General features: G+C 38.7%; 1 protein-coding gene across 2 annotated transcripts in view; it reads left to right on the top strand.

The window, feature by feature from the left end:
- CAMK1G (calcium/calmodulin dependent protein kinase IG) overlaps positions 1-15,514 on the top strand; it is a 58,633-nt gene that overhangs the window by 3,233 nt on the left and 39,886 nt on the right. The window contains exon 2 of one of the 2 annotated variants that reach the window (XM_060772842.2): positions 7,611-7,691. The exons of the other annotated variant lie outside the window; for it this stretch is intronic. Within the exon in view, the coding sequence (XP_060628825.2) occupies positions 7,613-7,691 (79 nt within the window). The 5' untranslated portion in view covers positions 7,611-7,612. The remainder of the gene's footprint in view (positions 1-7,610; positions 7,692-15,514) is intronic. 2 annotated transcript variants of the gene reach the window in all.

Here is a 15,514-nt window from a genome sequence, read left to right on the forward strand (position 1 = left end):
TGAGGTCATAGGAGTTCAGTAGCATTCAAATCCTGAAAACTGATTCTTCATTCCATTTTCAGGCACTGGCAAAATGGACTCCTATGGAGGCCATCCCATGACACATGGCCACATCTGGTGGCTGCCTATGGGAATCTGTGATGCCAGTGCCTAAAAACAGAGAGACCCAATTCCTAACGGCAGAAAATGGGGTGGAAGCAAGGAAAACATGATAAATGACAGAAAATGATGTGGAATAGTTGCCCATCCCAGAAGACGGGAAAAGACAGTAAGTGATAAAGGAGGACAGTTGCCTCTGCTTTCCCCATGTACATCTAATGAGGTCCAAGAATTGGTCTAAGTTCCTTTTATCCTCAGAATCCTCCTGTTCTCACTAACTCACGTTTTAAGGAGCAGTATCTAATTCATGTGTTGAACCTGAAAAGCAATCCCCCCCCCCCCCCACTAACCAATCTTTTGTGTACCTCTTTGTCAATCACAGACTTGCATAGGTGCCAAGAAAAAGTGCTTTTGCCTTTGCTCAGGTTTCCCCAAGGCAGCCACAACAACAGTGTTTATATTGAGGAAAGAAGGCAGCATCCAAAAATGGCAGGGCATTGTGGTATGCCAAACAGAGATACTATGTACAGTCATAGTTGTTCTCACAAATCAACACATACCTTGTAACTAAGAGGAAGTAAAATGGGGGGTTACACTGATGCCAATAGCCAATCAATGAGATTTTTAAAAGAATGTCTGAGAAAATGCACATTTTCTGTCAATCACAGAGAATCCTCAACACACATTTTGTAATTAAAAAAAAAACCCCACCCTTCTGTGTGCAAATCTGTGGGCATGTGCAAGATAGCTAGAAGCCAGAAACAGATGTTCCTCAGGATAGCAACTGCAGGAGGATTATTTCACAATCTAAGAAAGGTAGGAAGTAACACTTCCTCCCTGATCCCATTTTTAATTTTGTTTCTGTGTATATTTACTTTTGTCTGTTGTTTTTGCATGTTTGTAGTGGAAAGTGGAAAAGAAGACCTACATTTTCCTAAAACTCATCAGTTTTTATGATCGCTTGCTATTTGGCAACCAGCTGAGGATTGTTGGATAAGGAGATTGTAACCATTCCCCACAATCTTGCTATACTACATATTCAGTAGGGGTGATAAAGTAGATCAATAGGAAAATAAAAAGAAATAAGCAAAACTTCTGATTTCTGTGTTAAATAATCATTGCAATCAGGCCCGTAGCCAGGATTTTGACTTGGGGGTGAGCTGAGTTTGATTTGGGGGGGGGGGGGGCTGGGGATCTACCCTAGCAAACCTTTTGTATCATTATCCCAATACCCCCAATGCATATGGGATATGCATGGTGATCAGATCATGATATGAATAAGCAAAAATAATATATCTGTAAGGCCTTCTCGCGGACCACCCTGAGAATTTTGGGGGAGTGGGCTGAAGCCCCTCAAGCTCCCCCCCCCCCCCCAGCTACATGCCTGATTGCAATAGTAGGAAGCATTCTGTAAATGTGTGGGTGGGTGGGTGGAATTGGACAAGAGATGTCTCCATGTCTGTGAAAGAGTATGGGGATGATTAATAATAATAAAACTTTATTTATACCCTTCTACCATCTCGGTAGTAGGTGTGGTTTACATGAGGCCAAGCCCGCAGTACATCAATAACAAGAGCAATAACAAAAACAATCAGTACAATACAATTAATATAAATCACATAAACAAAAATAAACAGTAACACACAAGCATTTGAAAACCAATGGCATTACCCTTTTCTCCTCCTGTCATCTCTTCGTCTGGCTGTCTCCAGCCTCCAAGGCAGGCATGTAGCTGGGGGGGGGGGGGTTGGGGGCTTCACCCCCCCCCCGTGAAATTCTCATGGTGGTCCGCGAGAAGGCCTTACTGGTGCATTATTTAAATTGTTATGTTTATTAATATCATTATCTGATCACCATTTTCAATATATCCCATATGTATGGGGATATTGGGGTAACGATACAAAAGGTTTGCTAGGATAGACCCTCTTTCACTCAGATATATTCCTGGCAGTGACCTCTTTAATTGAAAGTTTGGTACCAAATGCAGAAATAGCATGGAAAAAGCATGAAGAGTTACTATACCAGAAGCATAATACACCAGTTCAATCTGTTTCAGCAAACATTTCATTTAAAATTAACAATAGGGACATGCATCATTAAACAATCAGCCACCTCATCACATTGGGGTTTATATGGCCCCTTTTGCCTCTTTTGTATGGGACCTGACAATGACACTGGTTTGGCCCCGCCACCATTCCACCTGAATAGAGGGGAAGCATCACAAGATACTTCCTCAGCCACCACGGAGAGGAAAGTGTATTTTGGATAGTTCTGATGGAGCTACCCTTTTGTTGCCCTTTCACCCATATGATGGGGGAAAGGCCACCACGTGTTGCCACCCTTTCACCCATATGATGGGGACAGGGTGCCACCATGTGATAGGGGAAGGAGGATAATACGTGGGGCACTGTGAGGTGCCCCACACACCTGCTCTTTTGGTGGCAAGCCCCAGGGGCCATGTGAAGAGGTCCCAGGTCAAAGAAGCCTTTTTTAAGTAAATAAAAAATTGAAATCTCAGAACCTTCTAGAGACCACTTGAATGCTTCTTTCAAAATGAATTCAAGGATTACTTTTGTCACACCAATCTCTGCTGTTCTTATGATTGTCCTCTTGGAAGCCAAACTTATACATTTATGTTGTTGTTTTAGCATACTGGAGTAGCTAGTGTGGCAGGCTTATCTGCTTTATCCATCTTTGTTTTTGCTATCCAAAAATGCTCAATAAGGGATTTTGCTATTTACCTTGCCTGTTGGGTGTAAGCAGACACTGCTATAGTAGGGTTGACTAGAGTTGAATCCTTTCTGCTCCCTGCCCCCAGCTCAAGCTTGTTTACTGCACTGAAAGATGTTGAAATGTTTTTCTTTTTTGTGGTGGAAGAATCTAAGTCTAATCTTTCCATATTATTTCTGCCCCTGGTACAAACGTTTATAGAGTCCCTAGTAGGATAAATGGAATCAAAACACCTGCAGTTAAAAGGATGAATAATAGACACATAATGTCTTCGTGAATTCTTTTTCAGCTTATGTAGATGTTCAGACTTTATATGATGAAAGAAACCAGCCACAACACAGAGTGTATGTTAAGCTTAAATGCATGGAGCACAGTCGGGAACAATTTCTAAATGTGTAGTGCTCTTTCCACATAATAAGCATCTATGAAATGACAGTGCCCTTCATTATGCATATAAAACTATATGTATGCTCCGCTATACATTTATACATTTCAAGCTGACATTCAATAGAAAGCACACAGGTTCTCCCTAACGATAATATTCTTACAATACTTAGTTTGAATACCTGCATGGGTTTACAGTTGGTCCTTTGTATCCACAGATTCTGAATCCATTGATTCAACCATCCACAGCTTGATTTTTTTTAAGTCCAAAAAGCATATCTTGATTTTTCCATTTTATATAAAGGACACAATGTCATGATGTCATTTTATATAACAGGACTTGAGCATCTAGCAATATTGATATCCACAGTGGGTCCTGAGAACAACCCCATAGGAAACCAAGGGTTCACTGTTTAACTTTTGTCAGAGCTCTAGATGACACTATAGCCATATCCTTTCTCACAGTGTCTTTTTCACTAAAATGTTGACTCATAGACTTTTTTCTATGGATTTCAATCATTTGCAAGACCTGTCTTGCCAGGGGGCAACAGCATACCAATAGAAATATGAGACCACTTCATTGCTCTTAAAATTAACTGATGACTTCACCATGAGTGGCTTAATGCTTCCAAAGAGTATAAATCATCACTCCCTACATTAGTAAAAATGGCATTGGAAAGGGAAAGGGAATGGTAACTAATAATCTTCCAAATGTCCTGCTATCACATTCAACTGCATAGCTCATATCACTTTGTAAGATTCTTAAAGAGAAAAATATATCATAGGTGAACCTAATTAGGGTTTAGTACAATCCACTTTTGTTAACAGCTCCGCTAGTTCATACCTGATCACAGTGGCTTCTTGGCTACTCTCGTGTCTTTTCTATTTGTTACAGTGGCTTAATCTAGCAGGCTTTGGGGAGCTTAGCTTTCACATGGTGTCCATGTGAGTTCCCTGCTCAGAGGGCGAAGCATGTTGCCCAGGGGAAATAGCTGGCTGTGTATGTTTATGTTGTGCTGTCTGTCTGCTAGCCAGTGATCTGAGACTAGATTCCATGGTTTCCTATCCATTTCTGAAATAAAGACAAATATGTGAAACAATTGTAACTCATGAACAGCAATTGCACCAACTGTGCAAAGCAAATTTCAGAAAATCACTCTTGGTCTAGCTCTGATCTCATTTAAAAAACAAACCGTAGTGGGGAGAAAGGGAAGAGGGGTGGGCCTTTTAAACTTTGACATTGGCATTATGCAACTGAGAAGAGCTAATGATAGGAAATCCCAAAATCGCTCGTCTTAGAATATCAGACATGCACTTTCTACATATTTTGTTGTGTTGATGTACTGTGTGTATATACCCACAGTACATCAACAGTGTGCAGTGACCCAATTACTGTTTATATTTCATTTTTACACCCCTGAATTCTTCTGTTTACCCCAGATTATCTGGCAGTGTGGACTCATACAATCCAGTTTAAAGCAGAAAACCTGAGATCAGATCCTGGGATATAGGGCCTGTCAAGAAGGGCCCTTAGTCAGGTTTCCACTATAAAGAGGGTCATGTTATACCTGTCAGCTATGTAGCAACTAGAGATAAAAAGACTTTCAGGAAAGAAGGTCAGCCACCCAAATTCAGCACCACAATCATGGATAATAACAAAGTGATTCAAAACTAAGAGTTAAGCATTCAAGCCTTCTGCCCAAATTAAATAATCTGTTTGGTACAAATTACTTTAGCACTTTTTCAGAGGTGAAAGAAGGTATCTGCTTGTCATAACATAAACAATTTACCTACTTATATTGTATTTATTGTACTTTGCTTCATGATCAGTCTCTGGGTGATAAACATTGGACAAAAGCCTCTATTGGCTTGGTGGTATGCAATGTTCTACCAAGCAATTCTCCTGATTCACATCTTGCATTTGTTCTGACAACTGAAAATGCAGACTTGTTCACATGGGTGACATTACTTGAAAAACATAATGAATACTCCTTCTGCAGTGATCTCAGGGAATATACAGTATACAGAAGTAACAGGGGTTTACACCTTTGTATGTCATTATTAGGGTTCCAGTCATTTATTAAATTCCTATATTGCTCAAAGAATGATGTGTTTTGTGGAAAATAAAATTGTTTGATAACAAATAATACACATTTCCCTTAATTATTTCCCCTATAATCTTACTTTTGCACATTTTTTCAATGTGGCTATTAAAGGATCAGGTTCTTTCCCTTCTGGTTATGAAGAGGTGGATTTGTACATTGTTACTGAAAAACAAATGAAGAAATCTTGACCTATATCTCTAGTCTTTAAAAAATGTCTTATTTAACCTTCATCCAGATCTCCACTTCAGCCTACTCACAGTTCAAACACCACACAGAAGTCCTAAGTGCCCATTTAGTTAGCTTAGAAATGCTACTGTAAAATGTAACTCATTAGTGTCATTTTAGTACAAAGTAATCCATTGCCATTATACATTACAGTCTGTTTTGCATCCAGGGATTCCATCATCCATAGTTTAGAATTTAAAAAAAACTCCAATAGGCAAAACTCAATTTTACTGTTTTGTATAAGGGATAGCATTTTATTACATTATTGAATATATTTGGACTTGAGAATCCATGTATTTTTATATCCACTTGGTATCCTGGAACCCCAGTGGATACCACTATATTGACAGTTTTAAAGTTCCATGTTGCATTGTTTTTAGTATAGCTCAGGCATGGGTAAACTAAGGCCTGGGGGAGTGGATGTGGCCCCCTGGGTGCTTACCACAGACCTCATTTTCCCTGTCCTTTTAGTATAAGGACACAGGGGCCCAAAACATCCTTATGCAAAAAGAACAAGGGAGAAAGGCATGCATCAGCTGAGAGCCCTCTGAAGTGCTCTCAGCCACCACATGACTCACCCTCCTCCCAGCATAAGGATGGTGCGTACGGCCCCATCCTTATGCCAAGAGGACAGCCCAAGTAAGGCACTCAGCAGCTGAGAGCCCTCTGAAGCTCTCTCGACCATTGCTTGTCTCACCCTCCTCCAAATATAATGCTGAGAAGACAACCTGAGGATTGGGTAGGAGGATTGGAGCAGGAGCTACATGCCTCGTTTTCCTCCTGGCATAAGGATGGGGTGAGCAGTCCCATCCTTATGCCAGGACAACCCAAGGATGACCTAGGCCCTGCCCCACCCTCTCCTGAACCCATCTTCTCTGGTCCATCTCACCCAGCATGTACCCAGACACCCTCTCTCCCAACCTGGCCCTCTTGGTCAGGCCCACAATGCAGCCCCAAGGCATAAAAGTTTGCCCATGCTTGGCATAGCTGATACTTTGGGGAAAAAGAAACTCAACTAAAAATACAAAAATATTGCACTTTCCTAAATATGGACATTTTCCAAAATGATGTTTGGAAGTTACCTTTTATGGGGGTGCAGGGAGTCTTTTAACATCCCTGCCATTAAAACACTGATTAGGAAGGTTGCTGTCTACTATGCAAAAAAAGTGTTAAGTAATAATCTGTGGCTTCCCAGGAACACTTCTGTCTGTACCTGGGATCTAATGCCTATTTTAAAAAAATACACAACCCACAGGGCCAACCTGGACCCAAGATCCCTTGGATCACTCACTGTCTCTAGGAACATCATATTCCTAGTTATTATAGAGATTGGCTCTCCTTCCTACTTCTAACCCTTTCCTCCAATTAAAACAAAAAGTCGAAATGTTGTCTCCACTGATTTTTCTGGAAATCAGGTTTGAGCAGGTATACAGATAGCTCTCTGATAACTATTGACCCTGTGTATATTTACACTGCACACTTATAGTATTTGGTTACCATGGCTCCTTCTCATGGATTCCTGGAATTTATGTGCTCTTAACATTTGTACTCTGTTAACTTCTATGTAGCATTTCAGAAGAGTGGACTAAATATCTGTCAAACTACTTATCATAGGATCCATAACCCTGAGCATTTAAGGGGACCCCAAATTGCAATAAATATAGCATAGATACACTTAGTAGTGTGCACACACAATAGCCATGTATTCTCCTTTAGAGGAAAGTCTTCTGTTTGAAAGGCTGTTGGAAGGTTGTCCTTTATTTGAAGGCCTCTTCTGTCTGAAGACTTGTCCAATTCAAATCCAGTTTAAAAATAGATAACAATAAGAAGGCAGAGCAGCAGGGTCTATAAAGTTACCCATCAAGAGCAATTGGATAGCAGATTTATTAGACAGACACACAAGTCACCTGGACACAGTCAACTCCTGTAGTAAAATATGCTGCAATTATTTTTAAATGATGCCAATTGTTTCTAGCTGTGCATCTATACATATTAAATAGTATGTGTAAATCTTATGCACTCTTGTGTCATTTTCCCCTTTTGGTGATGAATTTCCTCCTTTTTTAGTGATGCATAATTCACCAAACTATCTCGACATGAACCAGAATGAGGAAAGAAAGAGGAGTGGAATGGATTGTAGCACATCAGGTAGGGTTTTACATTTTTGGCTGATCATGTGCCTTAAAAAAAACCCCTCAACTTCTTGGAAGTAGAAAATTAGCATGAAAGGGATGTGATGGAGTAGACCTTTACTCTTTTATGTGCTAATTTTTAAGTAGTACAGAAGGGAGCAGTACACTTCAGAGAGGATTCAAAATGATGGTTTAGTCCAGGGGCCATTATATTGTCTCATTCTGAAGTGCATATAGACTAAAGCTGAGTTTATCATTAGGAGGTAGTGCCAGAAATTTCTGGGAAATGCTATTTATTATATTGATAATACAATTTAATTTGCTAATGTAAAATATTTGTACTGCCAGATACAAATTATTATGCCAGATGCAGTTATATGTATCAACTGATTGAAACTAGAAAACCTCTACTAGAAAAGCCAACTAAAGAACTTAAAATATTACATTTAAAGTAACACTTTGAATCACATTTACTTTTCACAGTGAATTTTCATTCAGTGAATTTCATTTTCTACATTCAATAGATCTTCTTTAGGCGGTTCCAGATTAGAGCAGAGGAGGCATCATAAATCATAAAATGAACAAGCCAACACATAATTCTACACGAAGATGATAGTATTGATCATCCTTCATACTTGTCAGGATTTGCTTGCTGTCAGCATGGAACAAGACGCAACAAGTTGCATGATCTTTATTCACCAATCAAGACTATTTGTGTCATGTTCAAGGCACCAGAATGTATCCATGCCATTAGTTCACAGGCAAGGTTGAGGAATGAAAACAGAATGAAAACATCTGGGGCCCTACATTGGAAAGATCCTTATAACACAAACCAGCTCAGGCTGGAAAACCTGGAGACTAGAGCTGAAGGTATGGGGTTTTGGGGGTATTGAACTGAGAAGTTGCCCAAGTTTTCTTCATTCATAACTTTGCTGTATAGTAGCAACCTAGCACTAAAGACATTTTCAAGGTTGCAAGTGAATTTAACTGCTACTAAGGTTCTCCTTTAGATAACATAGTTTAGTCCACTTTCCAAGTTTCTACATTAAAATGAAAATGATATCTCATACCTTTGTTAGTTTTGAGAAGTTCATGTTTTGAGACTTTCCCTCTCTGGCGAAGCTAGGGAGGGAGAGCAATGTGCCTCCTCCCCTGAGGAAGAGGTGTGATGGTTCCAAGGGAACTATCTAGAAGAGGGGCGTGGCTAGCCAAAGAGCAGCCAGCCCCCATGTCATTCAGCTGCCAAACACTGACCTGCCACTCCCACGCATTAACAGTATAACTATGTGGTTGCCTATTGGGACTGGGTAGGAATTTTTCCTTCCTATGTTCTGGTAAGGTTTTCCGCCTTCCCCTATACTGTTTAAGGGCTAGCTGGGATGGTGTGGTCTGTTTAAATAGGCCTAGTAAAAATAGCTAGGGAAACACAAAAGAGTTGGTGTACATCCAAGGCACCCCCATTTTAGATAATGGTGTGGGCCATTACCTAATACACTCACCTTGATATCCATTTGAGGGGTGAAGTGAAATCAAAAGGCCCAAAAACTGGAAGAGTCTGGTTTCAACAACTTTGAGAGAGGCTTCTCCATATGTCTCCCTTAGAGGTTGCCCGGGTTTAGGTCACCAGGGGACCCAGATGTTTCGCCCTTATAAGCTGAGGGGTAGGCCGGGCAGGGACGCTACCTCAGCTTCGCCACACCAAATTCGACACACTGTTAGTTTAGTTATCAGGAAAAGTTAAATAGGTAGCAGTTAATAAACATTGCCCAATTATTAACCCAAAAGATTTGTGTCTGGTATCTTCATTTCAGGGATGGGTAGGCAAAAAGATATACACATTAAACCCCATTAATCCCTATCCTTGGGACTGTCCAGGGATAGTCTCTTTTTTCTCCTGTTCTAGTAAAAGCAGGAGCAAATATGCTTGCAAAGTCCTGAAAAAGAGCAAGATGCTGAATAGGTTCTTGTAGGTTTTTTCGGGCTATAGGGCCATGTTCTAGAGGCATTTCTCGAGGATGCTTGCCATAGATGCAGGCGAAACGTCAGGAGAAATGCCTCTAGAACATGGCCCTATAGCCCAAAAAAACCTACAAGAGCCTAGTGATTCCAGCCATGAAAGCCTTCGACAATAAGATGCTGAATGTTTAAAATGTGCAGAAGCATCTTGATGGGAATTGAGTGGCCTAGCTTCAACACAGAATCCCAAGCAGAATAATACTTATGGCTAGGAATAGAGAGATGAATGAAGGTAAAGGTTATACTGTAGTTCCTCTGAAGTGGTCCCATGAGGATGAATGGGATAATCCTCTCTGAGTAGGATTATGCCCTTGGCATTCAAGTTCAAGATCTAAAAATTATGTAACAATTAACTCGAAGCTCAAAGCAGTTGTGGCCAGAAGCTGTAGAGCTGGTAAGGCAATAAATGTACAGTGTTTGAATTTTAAAAGAATTAGCCCAGATTTTGGACCCTATTTTTAAAGTAGCTTCAGTACTACGAAGAGCTCTGTTACAGTTTCAACTAAAACCCAGAACTGATTTGCTGCTTCCAATGATAACGAGGGCAACAGTAGCCAAAGTTTGTTTGCTTTTTTAATACTTGATTCAACTTTTTGATATAATACTACATTTAATAATGAATCTTAGAGCAAATTATTAGATCAAAAACGATGGTGAAACAAAACAGAACACCTGCAAGGAGTAATTTTTTTCATTTTTGAATTTTGTCAAGTCTGCTAAAACTTACATGTCCATGTAAAACAGAAACAGAAAAGGGCATCTTTTACCAAGACTTGTAACTGTGCAGTTCATTGGGGAACTTGCAAGCTCCCAAGCAGATAAAGGCAAACTCACATGTTGGCCTTTAAGGAGCTTATAGACTGAAGCTGTCATTCTGTAGCAGCTGAGTCAATTTCTCTTTCACTACACTTGAATTAACCTTTGAAGCCTGAAGCTGGAGCACCAGTAAATACCATGCCACCCTGTTCATTAAAGGTGACAAATACAGTTTCTATGAGAATTGAAAACCTCAACTACCTGTCACAAGAAACAAACTTTTACCCACTGGTTTTTTACTCTTGTTTACTGTTCAAAATGTTCCTTTTCACCAAGAAATTTAATTTGATCCCTGGCAAATTCAACCATGTGCTTAGAGGTTCTAGTTGCTCCTGAAAAAAAGATCAATGGACCATGAATGGGTCTTTGAGGCAATATCAAGGCATCCTTCTTCTATTGCTTTGTTTTTGTTCCTAAACACAATTGGGGCATTTTCAAGAGTCTTTGTCATTTCCACTTCTTAACTGCACTACTTGTTGTGACAGAATAAAAATTCCCTAGTGTGTTTTTAACTTCTTGTGTGAACAAGCAGCTTGTACTGAGGAATTGTTGTGGGTGGTAGATGTTAGTTTTTGGACTGCAATCTAGATTAAGCTTTCACAGTTGTGAAACTCATTATCCCCTAGCCTAATTTACACAGAGATTGTGAAAATCACATGAGGCTGGAAATATGTAGTTTCTCAGCTCCTTTGGGGAATGGAAGGATCAACATTAATTGACTTCTTCTGAGAGCAAAGCTTTGAGGAATGACAACTGTCATTTGGATTCCAGCCTGTCTAAATTTTCCACTCATTTTTCAAATTGATGATGCAGGAAGCCCAATTGCCATACACAAAAGAGCAAATAAGTGTTTTCTGGCCCTCACACTTGTTAGGAAAATACCAGCGCAGGAAACCATAAGCAACCTTCATTTATCATTCTATCTGGTACCTAAGTGTGTACTGGATGACAACCTTAATGCTTTCACCCAGACTAGTCATTGAGTGGTCTGCATTTTAAGGAGGTTTGAGCAATTGTTGCTGTTGGGAATGATACATCCTTCCTTACCATGTGTATCTCAGTCTATTTATTCGTTCATTTGGGATTTTATTTTCTGCTTAACTAGCCTGTATGCCATGCATTCTAAGCAGTTCATTTTCCATACTTATGTTGAAATGATGGTGCTGATCATAGTATCTCATTTCTTCAGTTTTTTAAAATCCACTCAGGACCTTAACATTTCAATCGTATGCAATCCCTACTGAACATAATGAGAATTATAAGTAAATATGCATCATATCTGGTGCATAGGATTAAATTATTGACTTAGCTATAAGCGATTGATAACTTTTTTAATTTTCTCACTACTATGCTTGCTTGGAAGTACAACACACTTTTTCAATCTGAACCAGCTTTCATTTGTCTTTTTCTTCAAAAAGCATGCACCCAATGCTTTATTTCTTGATTTCTTGGAGAAATTTGGTGGTGAAAATCTTTTATTTATACAAAGACTTCAAGACATTTTATACTTACTTGGAAGTAATCTACTAGATTCTTTGTTAGAGCTATACAACCATTTGAGTTTGGATATGGAAGCAAAATAAAAGTTTAATTTAGAATGTTATACAGTGAAATCGTGAATTAAGAGCACTCCAACGCAAGAGCATTTTGAGTTAAGAGATGTCGCTCAGCCCAGATTTTGCTTTGACATGTGAGCAGCATTTTGAATTAGGAGCCCTAGTGCCACAGGGCTTCAAGGGAGCAGCCTCTGTGCCTTGTGCCTCTGTGTCTTCATGCCTCTGGGCTTTTGTCTACTTTGAGAGATTGCTGTCCGCTTTGCTCTTGTTCACTTTGAGGAACTTTGGGTTAGTTGATTTTGTATGGTTTTTATTCCTAGTATGTTTGGCTTCTTGAAAAGAGACCAAGAGAGAGGGGGAGGCTGGAATGAGTACAGTATGAAGAAAATGACCCTTCTGCCTTTTCACTTTGTGCTTTGTGCTTCCTTGCCACAATTTTGTGCTTCTACCATTTTAAAGTTGATATTTCTTTTTTATTGATCTTTCTTTTTTTATGAAAGCCTTCAACAATGCATTTTCTTTTTTATTGTTCCTTTGCACATTATGTATTATTTATAAAGTACACTTTCTTATTTTAAAACACATAACAAAATTTGAGGCCAGGGCAGAATCGATTAATAGCATTTCAATGGGAACTTTTGCTTTGAGATAAGAGTGATTTGAGTTAAGAACTCAGTCACAGAGCGAATTCAAGGTATCACTGTAAGTTAATGTTTTCTCATTTCAAAGTATGTTTTTGCCATTTTATTAAAACATGGCTGAAGCAAAATAACTGAAACCCAAATTGCTTGCAAGCATTTTGATGAAGACTTATATTTTAGATCATTTCCAGTACCTGCACATTGCCATTGTGTTTTAGTTTTATGGCAAAGCCATTTGCACAGACAGAAATGTGATTTTATGTGTCTTTGCAAATTGCTGTATGGTTTGATATATCCTAGGCTATTTCAATCAATTAGACTGCATACTGTATTTTCACATATATGAATTCTGTGCCTCCCTTGGAAGTATTTATGGACAATATTTTTAGTTAATTCCTGTTCAGTTGAAAAACATATGTTTGCTAGTTCTTTTCCTGGAGCATTAATTCTGTATAAACACTGACTATAGAATCTGTCTGGTTTTATATTTATTTACTCTATTTTCTAAAAGTAGGCTATTAAATGGGATGAATGTAGTCACAATGACTTCCTACTATTCTCATAAGCAACTATAAATTACATCTGACTGTCTGTGTTACCGCCTAAGATCCCTACATTTTTTCCTTTAACATGAAAGCCATTTTAATAGAAATAGCTTACTTAGTTATTACATGCATTGTAATGACAGTGAGAGAAAATAGAATCAGGACTTTCTATGTGATAATTTCTAAAAACAGATTTACTGTGCTAATTGTGATGAATCCTCTGCTGTGTGGATAAACACGAGGTTAACGTCTTTTATGAAATCAACACAGCTTTCCCTAACACAATGAGTTATATGAGCAGACAATCAATAGATATTATGGTGGCATCACATAGAAAGTTGTTTTTGAGAAATGCAAGTAGCTGATACCTTCTCTAATCTCTTAGAATCATCACATTTAAATTTTCACAGTTCAGGCATGTGAAATGTTGTCATGTCTAACAGTTCTTCCCAGACTACCTGTTGTGGAAACTTGCTATTATTATTATTATTATTATTATTATTATTATTATTATTATTTGCCATTTTGCCTGGGAAATAGCTACAATTGTAATCTTGTCAAGGGTAATAACTCATGCACCAACATTTTTGAAGTGCTTGGGTCTATAAAAATCTATTATGAAAGGTTTTAGAAAACACAACTTTAAAATTAAGTAAAAATGCAGAGGATGCTTTTGGTGAAAAATGCCTGACATTTCTGAGACTATCCATTAGAACTGTAAACACTTGATTCAGTTGACAATCTTGTCTCTTTAAATTTTTATCCCAAAAGATCAAGATGATGGTCATGGTGGTGATGGTGGATTTTGCTGCTTTTTATTAATATAGTAAGACAACCATAACCACAGAACCAATATCCTCAGGCCCATTTGCCCATGTCTGGAAATAAAATGTTCTCTCTTTGAGTTTTCTGTGTCATTTAGGCCAGGGTTTCTTAGAAGTTTTTCACTTGCAACTCCTTTCCACCTGAGAAGTTTTATTTATCCCAGGTATATAGGTAAATAAAATAGGTATAAAATCCAACATTTACTGATAATAAAGTTCTAAGCCACTCCCATGCTTTCTTGCTGTCGACCTTCCCTTCAATGTACTTAAAATACTATCCATGGAATGGCTTGCTAAGCCACTGCTCTTTTTGTGTTGCAAACTGTTGAGCTCTGTACTCTTGTTTTGATTCTTTGACTTTCAGCATCTCAGCCTTATGGACTTCTTTCAATGCTGGCTCTTGGTTTGTTTGTTTTTTAAATTTCTTTCAGGCTGCTTTTCTCTTTCTCTACTGATTGCTTGACTTGGAATAGCCCTCTTCTTCCTTCAGACCTTGCTATATAGAGTCTGTCTATGTCACTTCTTGGGTGAAGTGCTCAATTTATGGTTGTAATTGTTCATGTTTTTCTACACAAGGGGTCCAATTCAGCTTGTGTCCAGTTAATTATGTCTATAGTGTAACATACTACAGGCACAGTCCATGTATTGATTGCCTTCATAGAATTTCCTCCATTGAACTTTGATTTCAAGATTTTTCTGACCCTTCTAAAATATTCCTTCCTAATTGTGCCTTTGACTTATGCATGCTTGATGTTATCTGCTTGCAGTATTTCCAAGTTTTTGTAACCTTCATTCACTGGTAAACACTTTATTTCTATGCCATTTTGCATATTTTACACCTTCGCATGATGCTAATTTTCCTTTATTATGCTCCAAAGATGCACACTTGTCAAATCCAAAATCTATTGTAATGTCTGTGCTGAAGATTGTTACAGTGATCTGTAGTAGTAGTAGTAGTAGTAGTAGTTGTTGTTGTTGTTATTTGATACACAACAAGATTAGTACACAGCAAACACGATCACTATGCTGGCTTTTGTATTTAATCATCCATCAGATGCTTCCTAAGTGTCTAGTGCTTCCTAAGTGTCTAGTACAGATCCAAGTAGAGTGACCTTTTGCAGCTGACGGTAATTTTGTCAGTGCCTATTGTTTTTAAGTGCAGGCCAAGGTCTTTAGGCATTGCACCCAGTGTGCCAGTCACCACTGGGACCACCTTTGCTGGATTGTGCCAGAGTCTTCAGTTTGATCTTTAAATCCTCATATCATGTAAGCTTTTCCAGTTGCCTCTCGTCAATTCTGCTGTCATCTGGGATTGCAGCATCAACGAGCCATACTTTGGTTTTTTTTCCCCATGATCATGAGGTCAGGAGTATTATTAGTATTATTATGGTTATATATGCCCAGCTTTTTTTCTACACAAAGGAAACACAAAGCATCTGAT

The sequence above is a fragment of the Anolis sagrei genome, chromosome 4, assembly GCF_037176765.1.
Source record: "Anolis sagrei isolate rAnoSag1 chromosome 4, rAnoSag1.mat, whole genome shotgun sequence".
Classification (NCBI taxonomy): Eukaryota; Metazoa; Chordata; class Lepidosauria; order Squamata; family Dactyloidae; genus Anolis; species Anolis sagrei.